This window comes from Somniosus microcephalus, chromosome 3 (assembly GCF_052327205.1).
Source record: "Somniosus microcephalus isolate GS21.2 chromosome 3, FLI_Smic_1.0, whole genome shotgun sequence".
Taxonomy (NCBI): Eukaryota; Metazoa; Chordata; class Chondrichthyes; order Squaliformes; family Somniosidae; genus Somniosus; species Somniosus microcephalus.
The window spans coordinates 310517646-310541212 of NC_140989.1; the positions used below are offsets into that span (position 1 = coordinate 310517646).

Sequence of the window (23567 nt, forward strand, 5' to 3'; positions counted from 1 at the left end):
TACTGCCAAATCATAGAATGATCACAGGAGGCCGCCATTTGGCGCGTTGAGCCCGTGCCAGCTCTCTGCAAGAGCACGTCAGCTCGTCCCACTCCCCCGCCCTTTCCCCGTAGCCCTCCAAAAAAAATTTCCTTCAGGTACTTATCCAATTCCCTTTTGAAAGCCACGATTCAATCTGCCTCCACCACCCTTCAGGCAGTGCATTCCAGATCCTAACCACTCGCTGCGTAAGAAAGTTTTTCCTCATGTCACCTTTGGTTCTTCTGCCAATCACCTTAAATCTGTGCCCTCTGGTTCTCTACCCTTCCACCAATGGGAACAGTTTCTCTCTATCTACACCTCACATGATTTTGAACACCTCTGTCAAATCTCTCTCAACTTTCTCTCCTCGAAAGAGAACAACCCGTTTCTCTAGTCTATCCACATAACTGAAGTCCCTCATCCCTGGAATCATTCTCTTAAATCTTTTCTGCACCCTCTCGAAGGCCTTCACATCCTTCATGAAGTGCAGTGCCCAGAATTGGACACAATTTTAATCATAGAATAGTACAGCACAGGAGGCCATTCAGCCCATCGAGTCTGTGCCAGCTCCATCAAAGAGCAATCCAGTTATTCGCACTCCCCCACTCTTTCCCCAGGTCCCTGCAATTTTTTCTCCTTCAAGTATTTATCAAATTCTATTTTAAAGGCTACTGTTGAAATCTGTATCCACCACCCTATCAGGCAGTGCATTCCAAATCCTAACTGCTCGCTGCATAAAGTTTTTCCTCAAGTCACCGCTGGTTCATCTGCCAATCACCTTAAATCTGTGACCTCTGGTTATTGACCCATCAGCTATTGGAATCAATTTCTCTTTATTTACACTTTCCAAATCCAACATGATTTTAAAACATCTCCATCAAATGTCCTCTTAGCCTTCTCTGCCTGAAGGAAAACAACCCTAGCTTCTCTAGTCTATCCAAGTAACTGTAATCCCTCATCCCTGGAACTATTCTCTTAAATCTCTTCCGTACCCTTTCCAAAGCCTTCATACTTTTCCTAAAAAGTGTGCTGCCCAGAATTGGACACAATACTCCAGCTGCAGCCGAACTAGTGTTTTATATAGGTTTAGCATAACTTCCTGGCTTTTGTACTCTATGCCTCTATTTATAAAGCCCCGGATCCCCTATGCTTATTAACTGTTTTGTTAACCTGTCCTGCCACCTTCAAAGATTTGTGCACAAGCACCCCCAGGTTGCTCTGTTCCTGCGCCCCTTTTAAAATTGTACCATTTAGTATGCATGGTCTCTCCTAATTTTTCCTACCAAAATGCATCACCTCACACTTCTCTGCATTGAATTCCATCCACCATGTCTCCACCCATTCCACCAGCCTTTCTATGTTTTCTTGAAGGTATTACTATCTTCCTTACTGTTTACTTCACGTCTAAGTTTTGCATCATTTGCAAATTTCAAAACTGTGCCCTGTATCCCCAAGTTCAAGACATTAATGTACAACAAAAACAGCAGTGGTCCTAGTACTGAACCTTTGGGAACGCCACTATATACCTCCCTCCAGTCAGAAAAATAGCTATACACCATAACTCAGTTTTCTATTCCTTAGCCAATTTTGTACCCATGCTACTACCAACGTTCCCGCTAATTTTTTCTTGGGTGTGCGGCCCCTTTAATGGGTTGTGCAGCCCATTCAGATTTCCACGCATGCACGGTTTTTCCATTGAAAAGCTGGTGAGTGGCCTGCGCGGGACCTCCAGACCACATAACGGGAACATGGGCCGCTATTGCCCCTTTTATCCCATGGGCTTCAATTTTGGTAACAAACTTAATACGTGGTACTTTATCAAACACCTTTAGAAAGTCCATATACAAACAGTAACTGCACTGCCCTCATCCACACTCATCAAAAAACTCAATCAAGTTAGTCAACACAATTTACCCTTAACAAATCTATGCTGGCTCTCCTTTATTAGTCCATGCTTGTCCAAGTGGTTGTTAACGTTCTCCCGGATTATGGTTTCCAAAAGCTTCCCCACCACGACATTAAACTGACTGCCTGTAATTGCCCGGTTTATCCTTCTCCCCTTTTCCGAAGAAGTGTATAACATTTGCAATCCTGCAGTCCTTTGGCACCACCCCATATCCAAGGAGGACTGGAAGATTGCGGCCAGTACCTCTGCAATTTCTACCCTTACTTCCCTCAGCAACCTAGGATGCGTCCCATCCAGAGCAGGTGGCTTATCCCACTTTAAGTACTGACAGCCTGTCTAGTACCTCCTCTTTATCTAATGATATCTCATCCAGTATCCCAACAACCTCCTTGTTCACCATAGCTTTCAGAACGCAAGAACAAGACATAAGAAATAGGGGCAGGAGTAGGCCATTCGGTCCTTCGAGCCTGCTCCGCCATTCAATAAGATCATGGCTGATCCTCTAACTCAACTCCACTTTCCTGCACTATCCCCATATCCCTTAATATCCAGAAATCTATCGATGTCTGTCTTGAATATACTGAACAACCGAGTCGCCACAGTCCTCTGGGGTAGAAAATTCCAAAGATTCACCACCCTCCGAGTGAAGAAATTTCTCCTCAACTCAGTCCTAAATGGCTGACCCCTTATTCTGAGACTGTGACTCCTGGTTCTAGACTCCTCGGCCAAGGGAAACATCCTCCCTGCATCTACCCCGTCAAGCCCTGGAAGAATTTTGTATGTTTCAATGAGATCACCACTCATCCTTCTAAACTCTAGGGAATATAGACCTAGTCTACTCAATCTCCTCATAGGACAATCCCCCCATCCGAGGAATCAGTCTGGTGAACCTTCGTTGCACTGTCCCTCTATGGCAAGTATATACTTCCTTAGGTAAGGGCACCAAAACTGTGCACATTACTCCAGGTGTGGTCTCACCAGGGCCCTATATAGTTGCAGTAAGACATCTTTACTCGTATACTCAAATCCTCTTGTAATATTTGCCAAAGTCCTCTTCCTTGGTAAACACAGATGCAATGTACTCATTTAGCACCTCAGTCATGCCTTCTGCCTCCACCAATAGTTCTCCATTTTGGTCCCTAATCGGCCACACCACTCCTCCGACAACCCTTTTACTGTTAATATGCCTATAGAAGACCTCTGGATTGCCTTTTATGTTAACTGCAAATTGAATGATGCATCAGGTTGCATGCCTGTGTGGTGGCATAGTAAGTTGCACTCCCACACTGGAACACAGAATAACAAGATTTTGGTCACAGGCTCACCTTCCTGGCTCCATCAGGCAGAGGAGAGGCCAAGTTGTTAGCAGTGCCTTTAAGTGAAGTGTGGGGAATAAGAGTGTTGCTTAGGAAACCCAATAAAAAAAAGGCAGGCATTTTTCCGCTGAAGATTTGTTTTCTCTTCACAGAACCAGTTTGGAGCAAGTTTATGTCCACACTTTTTATTAAATTTACTTTTGTTGTAATTTTTAGGCAAACACTACTGAAGATTTCTATCATCAAACCACTTTATTTCACCCCATCCCTCAATTTCTATCTTCTGTATTCTCACTATGACTGTTATGCTTCCTACTTTCTCTCAGTTACACTTGGTCAAGATGTTACAGCCAATTGTAGCACCTCCCCATTGCAGGTCCGATTCTCCTGTAAACTATACTGAGGTTTAACAGAGTTCTATTCTGTTAAGAGAACAGCATTTCAAAAAATTGTCTATGAATAAACAGCTGAATTCAAATTAGAGTAAAGATTCAAGATGGCTGTGCTGGCAGCTCCCGAGGGAGCTCCTTTGCCATCCTTGACAATCCATTGCCATCCTTTGCTCTCTTTCCCCCCAGTCTCCTCTCTTCTGCTGTTTAAGCTCCCCTGGCTCTAATAGTGGGTGCATTTTTATCCCTAACTGCAAGTTCAAGCTGCAAGGTTAAAGTTACCTGAGCCAACTGCCCATCCCCGTTCTTTGTTCTCAGTGAGCACTGGCTCTTCACTTAAACTTAGCTCCCAAAGCGAGAATATCAATTCTAATTTGATCCTGCGAGAGACATCATTCATGTGCGAGGCCGGGACCCAGGAACAAGGACGAGCCCAGCAGCGAGGTCAAGGCGCAGGAGTGGCGCAGCGTGGAATAACAGCGGGGTCGGGGCCCAGGGAAGGTGCGGCACGGGCCAACAGCGAGGTCGGGGAGGACCACAATGCATCCTTGGAAACCCAAGCAGAGAGGACCTGCGGGAAGGAGGGAGGAGGACAGTAGCAGTATGTTTGTGTGTGTGTGCTAGGCCGTTGTAGCAGAGCCTGGTCTCCAATCGTCTTGGATCCCCTTGCCATTGGACCAAGACCTTGCTCTGTCAAGCCCGCGTGGTAGCTGGTGTGCAACGGCCACCCCACGTTAAAAGAATTCACGCACAGGCATCTTCCACCCTTTAAAATGAAGTTTGGGACCTGGAACATCAGGACCCTCATGGACAACCCCAACAGTGACAGACCGGAACCCCGTACTGCTATCGTTGCCCGGGAGCTTAGACGCTTCGATATTGACATCGCCGCCCTAAGTGAGACCCGGCGGGCAGGGGAAGGCCAGCTCAAGGAGCAAGGCGGTGGTTACACCTTCTGGAAAGGCAAACCTGAAGAAGAACGCCGCCTCCATGGGGTAGGCTTCGCCATAAAAAATGAACTGGTCGAGCGCCTCAGAGACTCCCCTAGTGGTATAAACGAACGCCTCATAACTCTTCGACTCACCCTAGCCCGAAACCAGTGTGCTACGGTCATCAGTGCGTACGCCCCAACACTGGAAGCCACAGACGAGACCAAAGAGGAATTCTACTCCAGCCTCGAACAATCCCTGTCCCGAGTCCCAACGAGTGACAAGCTGATCCTCCTTGGCGACTTCAACGCCAGAGTTGGAAAGGACACAGACCTCTGGAGAGGTGTGATCGGCAGAGAGGGGGTAGGGAAAGCCAACTCCAACGGTACCCTCCTCCTGTCGAAATGCTTAGAACATGGCCTCATCATAACCAACACCTTGTTCCGTCAGAGACAAGTACAAGGCTTCATGGCAGCACCCTCGTTCCAAGCACTGGCAACTGCTGGACTACGTCATCGTCTGAGTGAGGGACCGCAAGGACGTCCGCATCACCCACGTCATGACAGGAGCTGATGACTGCTGGACAGACCACCGCCTAATCCGCTGTGTCATCGCCATCAATGTAGCCCCAAAACAGCGGCGGCAACAGAAACAATACCGCAGGAAAATTAACGCTGGAGCACTCCAAGACCCCGCTAAGAAAGCCCTATTCAGCCTGCGCCTCACAAACAACCTGACAACTCCCAGTGATGCAGAGACAGAGTGCCCAGAGTCTGGTCTGCACGCAAGGCCTCCATAATCAGCACCTGTGAAGAGACGCTCGGTCACTCAACCAGGAAACACCAAGACTGGTTCGACGAGAACGACCAGGAGATCAAGGAGCTAATAAGCCGCAAGCGCAAGGCATTTCTGATCTGGAAATAGCAACAGAACTCGAGAGCAAGAAAGCAGCTCTACAAAAGCCTGAAGGCCGAGGTCCAACAAAAAACTCGCGACCTAAAGAACAGATGGTGGGTGGAGAAAGCGCAGGAGATCCAGCAGCTAGCCAACAACCACGACGTGCGTGGATTCTTTAGCGCAGTCAAGACCATCTACGGCCCAAGCACCCAAGACCCTTCCCCACTGCGGGCCAAGAACAGAGAGGTACTCATCAAGGACAGAGAAGCAGTCAGTGCCCGCTGGAAGGAGCACTTTGAAGATCTCCTTAACTACGACTCGGTCTTCGACACGAGTGCCCTCAACTCCATCCCACAGCATGCTACCCGCCACCATCTCAGCACAACCCCAGCCCGGCATGAGGTTGAAAAGGCCATCCGACAACTGAAGAACAAGGCGGCCTCAGGAGCAGATGGAATCCCCGCCGAGGCACTAAAGCATGGCGGAGAAGCATTACTGGCGCGAACTAATGAACTCATTTCTCTTATCTGGGAGGAGGAGAGCATGCCAGGGATCTCAAGACGCCGTAATCGTGACCACCTTCAAGAAAGGTGACAAGTCCGATTGCAGAAATTACAGAGGAGTTTCCCTGCTATCTGCCACAGGGAAAGTCCTCGCAAAAATCCTTCTCAATCGCCTTCTCCCAGTGGCCGAAGAGCTCCTCCCAGAGTCGCAATGCGGATTCCGCCCACTAAAGGGCGCAATGGACATGATCTTCACCGCACGTCAATTACAAGAGAAATGCAGGGAACAGCACCAACCACTGTACATGGCCTTCTTTGATCTCACAAAAGCCTTCGACACTGTCAACCGTGAGGGATTATGGAATGTCCTCCTCAAATTCGGATGCCCTCAAAAGTTTGTCACTATCCTCCGCCTGCTTCACGACAACATGCAAGCCGTGATCCTGACCAACAGCTCCACCACAGACCCAATTCACGTACGAACCGGGGTCAAGCAAGGCTGTGTCATCGCACCAACGCTATTCTCAATCTTCCTTGCTGCAATGCTCCATCTCACCCTCAGTAAGCTCCCCACAGGAGTGGAGCTAATCTACAGAACAAACGGGAAACTGTTCAACCTCCGTCGCCTCCAGTCCAGATCCAAGGTCGTGCCATCCTCTGTCGTCGAATTACAGTATGCAGACGATGTTTGCGTCTGCGCTCACTCAGAGGTCGAACTCCAAACCCTCGTAAACACCTTCACCGAAGCGTACGAGAGCATGGGCCTTACACTAAACATCCCTAAGACAAAGGTCCTCCACTAACCACCGTCTGCCCCACCTGTGACAGAGACTGTAGGTCCCGCATTGGACTAATCAGTCACATATGAGCTCATTTTTAATGTGGAAGCAAGTCATCCTCGGTTCCGAGGGACTGCCTAAGAAGGAATTCAAATTAGCTAATACAAATCCAACTATGTCAGTCTTCTATTTTTCTACATTATTCAGAATTTTCGTTTAAATATAATTACACATTCATATTTCATCGAATGATACAGCACAGAAGGATGCCATTCGGCCCATCGTGCCCTTGCTGGCTCTTTGGTAGAGCTATCCAAAGAGTCCCACTCTTTCCCCATAGTCCTGCAATTCCCCCCCCGTCAAGTATTTGTCCAATTATCTTTTTAAAATCTGCTTCCACCACTCTAAGGCAGCACATTCCAGATCACAACAACTCGCTGTGTAAAAAAAGTTTCCTCCCGTCACCTCTGGTTCTTTTGCCAATCACCTTAAATCTGTGTCCTTGGATTCTGCCACAAGAAATAGTTTCTCAATTTTTATCAAATTCATTCACGATTTTGAACACCTCTATCAAATCGTCCCTTAACCTTCTCTGCTTTAAAGGAGAACCCCAGCTTCTCCAGTCTCTCCACATTACTGAAGTTGCCCCATCCCTGGTACCATTCCAATAAATCTTTTCTGCACCCACTCTAAGGTCTGGACATCCTCCCTAAAGTGTGATGCCCAGAATTTAACAATATTCCAGCTAAGGCCTAACCAGTGCTTATTAAAGGTTTACCATAACTGACTTGCTTTTGTACTTTATGCCTTTATTAATAAAGCAAAGGGTCCCGTGTGCTTTAACAGCGTTCTCAACTTGTCCTGTGAGCAGTTCTGGGCACCACACAAGAAAGATATATTGGCCTTGGAGGGAGAGCAGTGTAGATTTACCAGGATACCTGGACTCCAAGGGTTAAATTACAAGGAGAGATTACATTGCAGTGGGCTGCACAGAGTGGTCCTAAACAGTGCTAAATTGGGAATTTGGAGAGTGGGAATTCAGAGCAGAGGGGGAAGGAGGAGAGCGCGAGAGGAGCAGCCGGAGATAAAGGTAGGACCAAGAGCTGGGAGGGAGTGCAAGCGTCAGGGAGCGAGGTAAGTGACATCAGCACAAGGGAAGGAGCTGAAGAGAAAAAAACACAAGTTGGTGATTGTTCTTCAAGTCTCGAGTTAGTTAATAATCTATTAAGTAGAGGCATGGCAGGGCACCTCAGTCCCATGGAATGCACATCAAAAAAGGGCAGGACTAGGTTTTAAATGTTCCTGGATATAAGGTGTTCAGGAAAGAGAGAGAGAGAGAGAGAGAGAGAGAGAGAGAGAGAGAGAAGGAAAAGGAGGTGGGGTAGCAGTATTGGTTAAGGAAAATATTACAGTGCTGGAGAGAGAGGATGTCTTGGAGGGGTCAAGGACAGAATCTATTTGTTTAGAATCAAGAAATAATAGAGGTGCCATTACACTACTAGGTGTATTCTATGGGCCACCAAGTAGTGGGAAAGATATGGAGGAGCAAATTTGCAGGGAAATTAGAGAAGTGCTAGAACTATAGAGTAGTAATAATGGGGGGCTTCAATTATCCTAATATAGACTAGGATAGTAATAGTGTAAAGGGCAGAGAGGGGGAGGAATTTCTGAAGTGTGCTCAGGAGAACTTTCTTAATCAATATGTTTCCGGCCCAACGAGGAAGGAGGCATTGCTGGATCTGGTTCTGGGGAATGAGGTGGGTCTAGTGGAGCAAGTGTCAGTTGGAGAACATTTACAACAGTGATCATAGTACCCTAACGTTTAGATTAGCTATGGAAAAGGAGAGGGAGCAATTTAGAGTAAAAATACTTGATTGGAGGAAGGCAAATTTCAGTGGGTTGAGAATGGATCTGGCCTAGGTAAATTGGAATCAAAGATTGGCAGGCAAAGCTGTAAATCAAACAATGCCTTTAAAGAGGAGATGGTTCGGGTATAGTCGAGGTACATTCCCACGGGGGAAAAAGGTAGGGCAATTAAAGTCAGAGCTCCCTGGATGACAAAAAGAGATAGAGAGCAAGATGAAGCAGAAAAAGGGCACGTATGACATGTCAGATTGAGAATACGAGTGAGAATCAGGCTGAATATAGAAAGTTCAGAGGGGAAGTGAAAAAGAAAGTAAGAGGGGCAAAGAGAGAGTATGAGAATAGATTGGCAGCTAACATAAAAGGGAATCCAAAAGTCTTCTGCAGGCATATATATACTAGCTGGGGGAGCCCGGCTTTGCCAGGGCTGTTTTGGGCCGGGCGGTTTAAATCGAGTGCCAGGCTTTGGGGCCTCTCTGTGAATCTGGTGCCGGGCAACATTTTAAATCGAGTCCCAGGCTTTTGGGCCCTGTCTCTCTGTCCCTTTGTGAATCTGGTGCCGGGCAACATTTCTACCTTTTAATACCTTCAAAGATGAAAGTGAAAGTACTTATAAAACGTTTTTGGTAAATCTTTTAAAAATAACATGAGATACTAACTTTTTCAAAGCTGCATCAGCAGATTTTGAGCTGGAAGTAAATGGTGTTTTTAGCTTGAGGCAATGGCTGCCACATCCCGGAGATGAAAACGATTAGTCCCGCCCACACACACACACCGATTGGCCAACCATCAGGGGACCGTACTGTAGGATTGGTCAATCGTGACGGCACAGGATTGGTCGAACCTTGACGTCAGTCAATCAATGCTAGCAGATAATGAGTTTAATTTAAGGTTTTTTGCACAAGGCACGAACAATTTTCGTCCGACCGAAAAGTAAATACGCTTACGAGCGTCCCGGAACCGTAAGCTTTCTTCGGAGGTAACGCGTGCGTAGGTACGCTCTATAACTTTCGAGCGCATAGCCGGACAGACGCACACGTGAGGACAGACAGACAGATCGATTCCTTTATATATATATACTAGCTGAAGTGCCCGGCGGTGCCGAGGCTTTTTCGAGGGCATGTTGTTGTTGGAAGAGAGAGAGAGAGAGAGAGAGAGAGAGAGAGAGTGGTGGGGGAGGGGGGGAAAAGAGAGAGAGCGCAGGTGGGGGGGAAGGGAGGGGGGAAGGAGGGAGGGGAAGGGGGGGAAGGGAGGGAGGGGGGGGGGAAGGGAGGGAGGGGGGGAAGGCTTGAGGCTGAGAGACAGGCACGGCCACGCCCACGCCCGGTTGCCGGGGTAACCCTGCCGCGCCGCCCCGCACTGCCGAGAGCCCAGCTCTCCAAGCCCCGCCACCGCCCCCCCCCCCCCCCCCGGCCGAGAGCCGCGCTCTCCAAGCCCCGCCCCCCCCCCGGCCGAGAGCCGCGCTCTCCAAGCCCCGCCCCCCCAGCCGAGAGCCGCGCTCTCCAAGCCCGGCCCCCCCAGGCCGAGAGCCACGCTCTCCAAGCCCCGCCCCCCCCGGCCGAGCCGCGCTCTCCAAGCCCCCCCCCCCCCCCCGGCCGAGAGCCGCGCTCTCCAAGCCCCGCCCCCCCCGGCCGAGAGCCGCGCTCTCCAAGCCCCGCCCCCCCCGGCCGAGAGCCGCGCTCTCCAAGCCCCGCCCCCCCCCCGGCCGAGAGCCGCGCTCTCCAAGCCCCAGCCGGCCCGCACTCCCGTTGCCGGGGTAACCCGATCCGCACTCTCGAGAGCCCCGCGCCCCCCCCCCCCCCCCCCGAGCCGAGCGCGGAACAGAGTCTCACCTGCTCCTGCTGCGCACGCACCCTGACCCTCGTGGCTGACGCCGCTGCCCCGGGTAACGTGACACGGCGGGGGGGGGGGGGGGTGGGGGGTGAGGAGCTTAGCAGCAGCCCAGTTACCTAGCTCGGGCCTGGCTGGGCAAGAAAGGCCCAGGCTTTCAGGCCTAAGAAAAAAACGGGCAAAGGTAGGAAAAAGAATGTTCAGGTGAGATAAAATATTTACAAATGAGTGATTTATTTTAAAAGAATTTAATAAATTGCATTTTATTTTGCTGGAAATGTATATTTGAAAAGAAAGACGCAGAAAGCAGGAAAAAGAATGGAAGCAAGATGACGGCTACTCACCTCGGTTCAGAACGATAAGGCCCGCCCACACACGCACCGATTGGTCGACCGTCAGGTGACCAAAGCGTAGGATTGGTCAATCGTCCTGTCACTCGACCGTAGGAGGGCCCGGCCGCACGCGGCAGCAAGCCGCCGTACGATTGGTCGACCGCGAGGTCACTGTCGCTAATGAGCGGATAATGAGATGCTAATGAGCGGAACGTTGAAGGTTTTTCAGATACTGCGGGCGCGATTTTAGCCCGGCCGAAACGTAAATACGCTTAAAACCGTCTCGGAAGCGTAAGCTTTCTTTGGAGGTAACGCGCGCGTAGGTACGCCCTGTAACTTTCGAGCGCATAGCCCGACAGACGCACAGGCGATGACAGACAGACAGACAGACGTACCGATTTATATATATAAAGAATATATATATACACATACATAATAAAGGAGTAGTAAGAGGAGGGGTGGGGCCAATTAGGGACCAAAAAAAGAGACCCACATAGGGAAGCAGAGGGCATGGCTGAGGTACTAATTGAGTACTTTGCATCTGTCTTCACCAAGGAAGATGCTGCCAAAGTCAGTGAAAGAAGAGGTAGTGGAGAAACTGCGAGATAAAAATTGATAAAGGAGGTACTAGAAAGGCAGTCTGTACTTAAAGTTGATAAGTCACCAGGACTGGATGGGATGCATCCTAGGACGCTGAGGGAAGTTAAGGAGGAAATCGCGGAGGTACTGGCCATAATTTTCCAATCCTCCTTAGATACAGGGAGCAGGGGGGCGGGGGATAGGTACCAGAGGACTGGAGATTTGCAAATGTTACACCCTTGTTCAAAAAAGGGTGCAAGGATAAATCCAGCAACTATAGGCCAGTCAGTTTGACCTCAGTAGTGGGGAAGCTGTTAGAAATGATAATCAGGGACAAAGTTAACAGTCACTTGGACACGTGTGGATTATTTAAGGGAAGCCAGCATGGATTTGTTAAAGGCAAATCATGTTTAACTAACCTGATCGAGTTCTTTTGATGCGGTAACAGAGAGGGTTGAGGAGGGCAATGCAGTTGACGTGGTGTACATGGACTTCCAAAAGGCGTTTGATAAAGTGCCACATAATAGGCTCGCCAGCAAAGTTGAAGCCCATGGAATAAAAGGGACAGTAGTAGCATGGATACAAAATTGGCCAAGTGACAGGAAAGAGAGTAGTGGTGAACAGTTGTTTTTTGAACTAGAGGAAGGTATACAGTGGTGTTCCCCAGGGGTCGGTACTCGGACCACTGCTTTTCTTGATAAATATTAATGACTTGGATTTGGGTGTACAGGGCACAATTTTAAAATTTGCAGATGACACAAAACTTGGAAATATAGTGAACAGTGATGAGGATAGCGATAGACTTCAAGACAGGCAGGTTGGTGAAATGGGCGGACACGTGACAGATGAAATTTAACGCAGAAAAGTGATACATTTTGGTAGGAAGAATGAAGAGGCACAATATAAACTAAAGGGTACAATCATAAATGGGGTGCATGAACAGAGAGAACTGGGGGTATATGTGCACAAATCATTGAAGGTGGTAGGGCAGATTGAGAAAACGGTTAAAAAAGCTCTGCCTGAAAGGGTGGTGGAGGCAGACTTTAAAAAGGGAATTGGGCAAGTACCTGAAGAAAAAAAATTGCAGGGCTACGGGGAAACGGCAGGGAGTGGGACTAGCTGAACTGCTCTTGCAGAGAACCAGCACAGGCTCGACAGGCCGAATGGCCTCCTTCTGTGCTGTAACCATTCTACGATTCTTTGTGATACACAAACTAAGGCTGTATTCCCTGGAATTTAGATGGCTAAGGGGGCAATTTGATAAAGTTAGTCAAGATATTAAGGCAAACAGGTGGGGTAGATAGAGAGAAACTACTTCCGTTGGTTGGGGAGTCGAGGACTAAGGAGCATAGTCTAAAAATTAGGCTCAGGCCTTTTCGGAGTGAAGTTAGGAAATATTTCTACATGCAAAGGGTGGTAGAAGTTTGGAACTCTCTTCTGTAAATGGCAATTGATGCTTGGTCAATTGTTAGATTTGAAATCTGAGATTGATAGGTTTTTGTTAACCAAAGGTATTAAGGGATATGGGCCAAAGGCGGGTATATGGAGTTAGGTCACAGATCAGCCATGATCTCAGTGAATGGCAGAACAGACTTGAGGAGCTAAATGGCCTACTCCCGTTCCCATGTCCTGCCATCTTCAAAAATGTGTGTACATATGCAATCTTTTGTATCTCTATTCTCAGGCCTCTCTATTCCTGCACCCCCTTTAAAATTGTACCATTTAGTTTATATTGCCTTGCTTCATTCTTCCTACCAAAATGCATCACTTCACACTTCTCTGCGTTAAATTTCATCCGTCATGTGTCTGCCCATTTCACGAGTCGGTCTACGTCCTCCTCATTGTTTACTACATTTCCAAGCTTGTCATCTGCAAACTTTGAAATTATGCCCTGCATACCAGAGTATTGGCCCCAATACTGACCCCTGGGGAACACCATGTATACTTTCCTCCAGTCCAAAAACAACCGTTCACCACTACTCTCTGCTTCTGTCCCTTAACCAATTTCGTATCCCCGCTGCCACTGTGGCTTTAATTTAATTTACAAGTTTATTATGTGGCACTTTGTCAAACATCTTTTGAAAGTCCAAATGCATAACCTCAACCGCACTACCCTCATCAACCCTCTCAATTACTTCAAAGAATTCCATCAAGTTAGTCAAACACGATTTGCCTGTAACAAATCCGTGCAGACTTCCATTTATTAGCCCATAATTTTCCAAGCGACCATTAATTTTGTCCTAGATTGTTGCCAGGTTTATCACGCTCTCCTTTTTTGAACAGGGGTGTAACACTTCCAATCCTCAGTCCTCTGGTACCACCCCCATCATCCAGAGGATTGGAAGATTGTGTCCAAAGCCTCCACTATTTCCACCTTTACTTCCCTCAGTAACGTATGATGCATCCCATCTGGACCAGGTGACTTTTCTACTTTGAGGACTGCCAACCTTTTAAGTACCTCCTCTTTATCCATTTTTATCCTAACCAATATTGCTACTACCTCCTCCTTTACTACTACATGGGCAGCATCCTCTTCTCTAGTGAAGACAGATGCAAATTACTCATTTAGTACCTTAGCAATGCCCTCTGCCACCACAAGGAGATCTCCATTTTGGTCCCAAATCAACCTCGTCCTTCCTTGGACGACCCTTTTACGAATGATATGTTTACAAAAGACTTCCCAATTCCCTTTAAGTTAGCCGTTCATCGATTCTCATATACTCTTTGTCCCTTATGTCCTTCTTTACACCTCCTCTGTACTTTCTGTATTCAGCTTGGTTCTTGAACCATGTGTTACAAACCATACATTTATCATAAGCCTCCGTTTTCTGTTTTGTAGAATTTACAGCACAGCCATTCGGCCCATCATATCTGTGCCAGCTGAAAAAGAGCTATCCAGCCTAATCCCACTTTCCAGCTCTTGGTCCGTAGCCTTGTAGGCCACAGCACTTCAAGTGCCTATCCAAGTACGTTTTAAATGCAATGGTTTCTGCCTCCACCACCCTTTCAGGCAGTGAGTTCCAGATCCCCACCACCCTTGGTGAAAAAATAATTTCTCCTCAACTCCCCTCTAATCCTTCTACCAATTACTTTTAAATCTATGCCCCTTGGTTATTAACTTCTCTAAGGGAAATTACTTTGTGGTCTAATGCAACTTTCTCCCAAAACAAAACTTACATGCATCAGTAATAATCCAATCAGACGGTCCTCACAAAATGGAAAAGGATATTGACAACCCTGATTATTCAAATTCACTTCAAAATTTAACACTTCAAGCAGTCATCACTTGGCATTTCTTTCCTGCAAGACGCAACCTCAAAGAATGAAGCCACAAAGTTGCAGAGATGCTGTGTAGGCCAGGTATACAGCCTCATTCAGTATAAACAGGTGCAAGCAATAGCTTTGAGATATTAATGCATCGCATCTTCACAATAGGAAGAAATATCATGCTTTAGCTATTCAGCGAGAGAATACTGAAGCTGCTGCATTGCTAGTGATCAGTAATGCCAAGAATGACATGTACACTTGCCAAAACACACTGCCCTTTCATCTTTGGCACTTGGGTGCAAGTCTTCTCACTTTCTGCCACTGGGCTCCAAAATGAAAAGATCTTGGGCATTCAGCCTGGTTTCAAACAGATTACTCCAGGACACAAAGCTGCCACTATAACAACTGCCACTAAATTAGCAGTCTCCGATAGATCACAAGCAAGGCATGAACAGAATATACACAATGAGTAACATACTTTTACAGATAGGGTAGAGTAAATAGAAGTCTTGTTCCACATAAGGCCTGCACTGTACCACTGTCCTAGGAGGTGCTCAATACTGGCTCCAGGTTTCAGAGTTTATTTAAATCAATATTGAAAGAGTACTCAAATGCAAAATTTCTCATTCAGCAACATTTCATGCTTCATGAAAGCACATTATGTAATGTTGAGCTCAACACACAAGGAGGGTCCCAGATTCAATTTCAGGTTTGTGTTGAGTTAGACAAGTTCAGTGGGGCAGGGTTGGAGGCTCTGCAATTGTTCAGTGCCACTGGGCTACAGAGAAAAAAGAAAGAGCCACGGTTCACACTCCTGATCACTACCCTATGACCTCCTATTGGACAGTGCATGCATGTGAATGCTGTGGAAGGACAGGATCAGGCTTGGCAGAGATGCACTTGCTGTTTATGGAAATTAAGATAGATTAGGTGAAATAATTCGGGTAGCCCTCCCTACCACACCAGCTGAGTTGTACACTTCAAAGGATAAGAACACCTATACTAGTAAGCAAGATGGTGGCACTTCAGAAGAATATTAACCAAATCATCATCGTCGTCATCATCATCTTGTACTACTGCTGCTGCTACGACTACCACCAGCATTTATATAGTGCCTTTATTGTAGTAAATCACCCAAGGCACTTCACAGGAATATGATCAGACAAATGTTTGACACCTAAGGAGATTAGGATGAGACACCAAAAGCTTGGTCAAAGAGGTAGGTTTTAAGGAGTGTCTTAAAAGGAGCAAAGGGGGGGTAGCGAGCCAAAGAGGTTTAGGGAGAGAATTTTAGAGCTTATGCCCCAGGCAGCTGAAAGCACGGCCGCTAATGGTGGTGCGATGGAAATTGGGGATGCGCAAGAGGCCAGAATTGGAGGAGTGCAGAGATTCGGAGGGTTGCAGGGATGGAGGAGATTACAGAGTTAAGGAGCAACGAAGCCATGGACAGATCTGAACACAAGGATGAGAATTTCAAATTCCATACATTGCCAGACTGGAGCCAATATAAAATCAGTGAGCACAGGGGCAATGGGTGAATGGGAACTTGATGCAAGTTAGGATACAGGCAGCAAAGTTTTGGATGAGCTCAAGTTTATAGAGAGCATTGGAATAGACGAGTCTGGACATAATAAATGTATGGATGAGGTTTTTGGCAGTAGTTGGGCTGAGGCAGGGCTGGAGTTGGGCAATATTATGAAGGTGGAAGTAGGCAGTCTCGGTGATGGAGGATGATGTGGTCAAAAGCTCAGCACAGAGTCAAATAGGAAGCCGAGGTTGCAAACAGTCCGAGTGTCAGACAGTGGTCAGGGAGGGGGACGGAGTTGGTAGCGAGGGAACAGAGTTTCTGGCGGGGACTGAAGATAATGGTTTCGGGTCTTCCCAATATTTAATTGGAGTAAATCTCTGCTCATCCAATACTGGATGTTGGACAAGCAGCGTGACAAATCAGAAGTAGTGGAGGGGTCCAGGGAGCTGGTGGCGAGGTAGAGCTGGGTGCTGTCAGTGTACATGTGGAATTGGACGCTGTGTTTTTGGATGATGTCGTCAAGGTGCAGCATGTAGATGAGAAATCTGAGTTCTTCTATTCAGCAGGCCACTACGTAGAAATGGGACAGATACAGATTCATCAGAAATGACCTATGCAGTGCCACCAGACACTGCTATATGTCATAGCTTCAGCAACAATCCAATCTTACCACACTTCAGAATGTCTGTGTTCTTCAGGAATTGAGTGGTACAGCAAATTAGAGTTTTTATATTATTCTTGAAAAAGTTAAAAATGCATGTGTCACACAAATTAATGAAAGACTTCCTGAAATTACAAGTGAATCAAAATTAAGATGATCCCTTCATCCTTCATTAGTTTCACAATTGCCAATAGGTACTTACCACTAAATCCCAATTATTCTGTTCGAGCAATGTAATAGCTTCATCAATATTTTCAATTCCAGTGCATGCCTAGAGAAGAAGAGATGTTTTAAAAGGCAAAGATTCACAAATATTTCACATACAGCAAATATTAACTTTGCATTGTACAGCTTGTTTTACCAACCCACATCATCTAAAATGATACACCTTTCATAATTTAACAAAGCATGAAACGAGAAACAGCCATTTGGACCGTTAAACTCCAGTACTGCTATAAATCATGATCACTTTACCCTGCCTATGCAATCTTGAGGGAAAATTCTGAATAAACACTCCCTGATCGCAACATTATTATCGCAATAATGATCATCTCAGTTCCTACCTATTCCAACATTTCCATTGCTACCTATTCCAACATCTCCGACTTGTTTTCAGCCATGGCTCAGTGGTAGCAATCTCACCTCGGAGTCAGAAGCTTGTGGGTTCAAGTCCCAATCCTGAGACTTGAGCACAAAATCTAGGCTGACACTCCAGTGTAGTACTGAGGGAGTGCTGCACTGTCAGAGGTGCCGTCTTTCGGTCGAGATGATAAGCTGAGGCCCCGCCTGCCCGCTTGGGTAGACATAAAAGATCTCCTGTCACTAATCGAAGAGGAGCAGGGGCAGAAAACACTGGTGGGAGTAGTTTATAGGCCCCAAACAGTAGCTATACCGTTGGACAGAGTTTAAAATCAACAAATAGGAGCTTGTAACAAAGGTAATACAATAATTGTGGGGGACTTGCATCTTCATAGAGTCTGGTCAAATCAAATTGGCAAAGCTAGTCTGGAGGACAAGTTCATGGAATGCATTCAAGACAATTTCCTAGAACAATACATTGTGGAACCAACAAGGGAACAGGCTATTTTAGATCTTATATGGTGTAATAAGAGAGGGTTAATTAGTAATCTCATAGTCAAGGATCCTCTGGGGAAGAGTGATCATAATATGTTAAGTATTTCACACTCCAACCCAATGAGAAATTCTAAGTCCGAAACTAGAGTCTTAAATGTAAATAAAGTCAATTACATAGGTATGAGGGGCGAGTTGGCCAAGGTAGATTGGGAAATTAGATTTAAAAAGATATGACAGTCGATAAGCAGTGGAAAACATTTAAAGAAATATTCCAAAATTCTCAATGACCACATTCCAGTGAGAAATAAAAACTCCACAGGAAAAGTGATCCATCCGTGACTAACTAAAGTAGTGAAGGATAGTATTAGATTAAAAGAGGCTTATAATGTTACGAGGAATAGTAGTAAGCCTGAGGATTGGGAGAGCTTTGGAAACCAGCAAAGGGTGACCAAAAAGAATTGAAAAAAGGGAGAAAATAGAATGAAAGTAAACAAACAAGAAATATAAAAACAGATTGTAAGAGCTTCTACGAGTATGGAAAAAATGAAGAGAGTAGCAAAAGTAAGCATTGGTCTCCAAGGCGGAGACAGGAGAAATTAGAATGGCGAATAAGGAAATGGCAAAGACTTTAAACAAATATTCTGTATCCGTCTTCGCAGTAGAAGACAAAAAAACACCAAAATAGTGGGGAACCAATGGGCTAATGAGAGTGAGGAACTTAAAGTAATTAATATCAGTAGAGAAAAAGTACTTGAGCAACTAATGGAACTAAAAGCAGACAAATCCCCTGGACCAGACGGCCGACATCCTAAGGTTCTAAAAGATGGCTATAGAGATAGATCACAACCAATACATGCACTGTCAAAATTCCCTAGATTCTAGAACAGCCCCAGCAGATTAGAATACAGCAAATATAACCCCTTTATTTAAGAAAGGAGGGAGACACAAAACAGGGAACTACAGGCAATTAGCTTGACATCAGTCATCAGGAAAATGCTGGAATCTATTATTAAGGAAGTGGTAACATGCCAATTAGAAAATATGGTTTTATGAAAGGGAAATCTTGTTTAACAAATTTATTTTAAAAAATTGAGGATGTAACCAGCAGGTTAGATAAAGGGGAACCAGTGGATGTAATACACTTGGATTTCCAAAAGGCATTCAATAAAGTGCCACATTACGCAAGATAAGGGCTCATGGGGTTGGGGGCAATATATTACAGGAAACTTTCCGTTTGGTTAAAAGTCCGGAAAGCTCTATCTACCGGCAAAATTCAGGAGCCGTTTCCTATAAGTTTTTTTTTACTTCTAGTTGCTTTTTTTCCCCCCCCCCAGTCAGGCTCTGCAAGGTCTGTAGCTAAGCAACAGCTTCAGCTAGAGACGCTTGCAGCTGCAGCCGACTGTTTTGAAGCTGTTGCTAAGCAACAGGGTTTGTTGATTCACACGGAGCTGAAAAGCTCTATGTTTTAATATTAGGGCTGGTTTATACGGCAGTTTTGATGGGACGGCACCAACTCGGTCCCGTCAGTGCCGGATACCAGAAAGTTTCCTGTAGCATGGATAGAAGATTGCTTAACAGGACAGAAGAGAGAGTAGGGATAAACAGGTCATTTTCAATTTGGCAGGATGTAACCAGTGGGGTGCCACAAGGATCAGTGCTTGGGCCTCAGCTATTTACAATCTATCTTAATGACTTGGATGAAGGGACAGAGTGCAAGGTATCCAAGTTTGCTGACTATACAAAGCTAGGTGGCAAAGCAAGCTGTGAGGAGGACACAAAAGAGCCTGCAAAGGGATATAGACATGTTAAATAAGTGGACAATAAAGGTGGCAGATGGAGTATAATGTGGGGAAATGTGAAGTTATTCTGGTAGCAAGAATAGAAAACAGAATTTGTTTTAAATGAGGAGAAATTATTAAATGTTGGTGTTCCGAGAGATTTAGGTGTCCTCATACAGGAAACAGAGTTGGCATGCAGGTACAGCAAGCAATTAGGAAGACAAATGGCATGTTGGCCATTATTGCAAGGGGGCTTGAATACAAGAATAAAGAATTCTTGCTACATTTGTACAGGCTTTGGCGAGACCACACCTGGAGTACTGTGCAGTTTTGGTCTCCTTATCGGAGGAAGGTTATAATTGCCTTAGAGGCGGTGCAACAAAGGTTCACTAGATTGATCCCTGGGATGAGGGGGATGTCCTAGGAGGGAAAATAGAGTAGATTGGGCCTCTGCTCGCCAGAGCTTAGAAGAACGAGGGGTGATCTCATTGAAACATGAGATTCTGAGGGGGATTGACAGGGTAGATGCTGAAAGTTTGTTTCTCCTGGCTGGAGAGTCTAGAACTAGGGGGCATAGTCTCAGGATACGGGGTCGGCTATTTAAGGCTGAGATGAGGAAGAATTTCTTCTGAGGGTTGTGAATCTTTGGAATTTTCTACCCCCAAGGACTATGGATGCTGAATCGTTATGTATATTCAAGGCTGAGATCACTAGATTTTTGGACTTCAGGGGAATCAAGGGATATGGGGATCGAACAGGAAAGTGGGGTTGAGGGCGAAGATCAGTCATTATCTTATTGAATGGCAGAGCAGGCTCGAGGGTCTGTATGGCCTACTCCGGTTCGTAATTCTTATGTTCTTCGAAGAGGGAGGGAGAAGAAAAAGGGAGTGTGGTGAAAAGCATGAGATAGGAGAGAACACCACAATTAGATCACTTCTCAACCTTCCAAACTTAAGGGAATAAACCCAAGTTTATGCAACCTGACCTCATAATTTAACCAACTGCAACGGTTATATCTTGCATATCATCTTACTTTCTATTCACCATAAACTAGTAATTTTTAGCTTTCACAGAATAATGGACAGTTGTGTAAATCAAATCGCCAAAAAAATGCCTAGATCATGATTTCATAGAAATGAAACGACTTATTCAATCACTACATGGCATAAACCCCCTATTGTTATACAACACAGAGCACCCCCCCCCCAAACTCATTCTGAGCAATGCCAAAGGACATCTGCAACTATTATAAAATAAAGGCCACTCATTTATGGTTTTTACAGATAATTGAGTGAGTCAGGGAATTCATTCCCCAAAGCACCAGCAAAAACCCTGGAGTACCATGCAATTAAAACAGAATTTAACATATTCAGTCACTGTAATTCAGTGGTCCTGATAACAGTTACATGGTATAGCTTCCCTGTTGTTTTGAAAGAGTGCATCATTCATCTCAGCACGAGCAACACCAGAGGAGATAAACACACCACACATATAACTTGCTACCCGAGCATAAAGCTGGTGGTGCAGATCGGCCACCTGTTACACAAACTGCTCAATTTAGATTTCCATTGCAACCAATGGCAGTTTTACGCTCAAGCCGAGAGTTGAAGATTTACTCCATCAATATTTATTCCTTAGAAAGACAAATAAAAAAGGGTTGATCCCATTTAGGACAGCTTGGTGGTGCTGTGGAGTACCAAATCACAGCACTAAACTGGAACAGGAGAGTGAGAAAATCAAGCCAGGGAGTCAGTGAGTGCTGCAGTGCAGAGAGGTGCCCTGCAGACTAATTATCTGCAATGCACTCTTTGCATGACTAACCCATACAAAAGCAGGAAAGACCAAGGCTCTATGTTGAGGGGGTGATACGGGGGAGGGAGACGCGGGAGGGAGGGAGAGGCTGCATAAGGACAGAATCAAATGAGAGCTTCTGGAAGGATTTACTGATTAAAACACAGACTCGATCTTTAATGATACATTTAAAACTGAAGGATAACTAGGACAACTTACTCTAAAGCAGTATTTTTATTTTTTCTCTGAGCAACAGCACAGATCTACTATTTATCAAAACTGAAGCTAATAAATTCAAGTGGTGTCAGAGGATGATTAATGTAATACTCTTTTTATTCTAGTCCTACTCATGAGAAAGACATGAATAATTCACTTTCTGATTCATGGATTAAAGTATTATTCTGGGACTGGCCATGGAATATATTTACTATTTATATCTCTGCAGAACAGAGTGAATCCCATGGAATTCTTGTCAGACAAATTCCAATTGAACGTAATCTCAAACTCGATCGATCGCAGCACAAGTTTAATACATCAAGCAGTATCAATTTACCAACCTTGTTTTCATGCTATGGAGCTGGATTTAGCAAGAGTAAAACAGTTCTATAATTACTGTAGGCTACTGAGTGATTTCACTTTCACAAATCAGTACTGAAATTGTGTCCATTAACATGAGTGACTTATTCAACATGTAGCAGTAGTGAGCATATTGCACCACTGTTGAAGGATGTTGCCTATCGTGTGTCAGACCTCATTAAACAAATGGAGCAATAATTCTGCTGTACACCTATAGGGTTAGGGAAGTCACATAGCTCATTAACTATGCTTTTATTTGATTGGATCTTATTTTTGGGCTGGCAGAATGTGTGCGCAGTTGGACTGACTGATAAAGCTGGAGAATGTTTGGTAATTTTCTCCAGTGACATGGGGGCTCAAGACTGTCTGACCACTCTAGTATTCTGCATTGGCAAAATCTGTCCAAGGAACAGCAACATGTATTTATATAGCACCTTTAACATAGAAAACATCCCAAGAGAGACAGCCTCATTGTTTGCAACTTACATGATCTGGTGTAGATGCTTAAATGATAAGTATCTCATCTGTCATCACTGAGCAAATTCCAACTCTTCACGAAATAGGCTACCAACTAAAATGTTTAATTTTCTGGCATAACAGCATGATATACTTCACAAAATAAAAGTGACTTTTTGTTTTAGATACATATTACAAGCAAAATGACTTTCCAGGATAACAGGTTATCTACAGTGCTGTGAGGCTGCATTACAAAGCAGTAACACATGGTGGGGGTGAAAGAATATAAAATCAAGTGAAATCGAATGGTTCAATGTGCTGTCAACCTTTAAAATGTCTTGCAACTTTCAAACACATTCCAAAATGATGATAGATTTTTGCTTTTACTTTCTACCCTTGTCAGCTTTCATCCTAGCTGGATTGGAAGGATGGACAGCCTGCTCCCAGAGTGCGGGGGGGGGGGGGGGGGGGGCAGGGGGTGGAGGAGAGAAAATCAAGCCTGCATCTAACCACATTGGAGCTCCAACATCCTATACCACCAGGAGTGGCATTTGTTAAAAAAAAACACTACGTTTGTGTTTATTATGTCAGTGTTGCAGGCCTAACATGCTCCTGTGTTGGAACTGATTTGTCGAACAGTAATATTATACCATGTGATTTAACTGTAATGTTCTGAGTGATGCAGGGGAATATCCGGCTTGTATATATTGTGGTTACACGTATTCGTCAGCCTCTTCCTGTAGTCTCTGAAGTAATATTAGCAAGCTGCTTACAACTGGTTAAATGACTACGGCAAGTACAATTTAAAGATTTACCTCAAGTTTTTGTTTACATTCTAGTTAGCAATAGAAAAGAGTAAAGGTTTCAAAGTTCTTGAAACTGAAATTTTGACCATTACCTAGATACACAAATTTGCATCATGTGCTAGATTTATGGAAAACTCTGGCACATTGCCACCCCCACAACATTAGCCTCACCAGCCCAATCTCAGCCCTTTCACCGTTGAAACCCCCGTCATCTCCGGACTCGACTACTGTATTGTTCTTGCTGGCCTTCCATCCTGTGCCTTTCATAAACTACAACTTCTGCAAA

The 23567-nt window shown here is 45.3% G+C and overlaps 1 protein-coding gene across 3 annotated transcripts in view; it reads right to left on the bottom strand.

The window, feature by feature from the left end:
• The window catches only part of faf1 (Fas (TNFRSF6) associated factor 1), a 499151-nt gene that overhangs the window by 423843 nt on the left and 51741 nt on the right, over window positions 1-23567 (bottom strand). For all 3 annotated transcript variants that reach the window (XM_085982899.1, XM_085982900.1, XM_085982902.1), the window contains exon 2: window positions 17003-17071. In XM_085982899.1, coding sequence (XP_085839025.1) covers window positions 17003-17071 — 69 coding nt within the window. The remainder of the gene's footprint in view (window positions 1-17002; window positions 17072-23567) is intronic.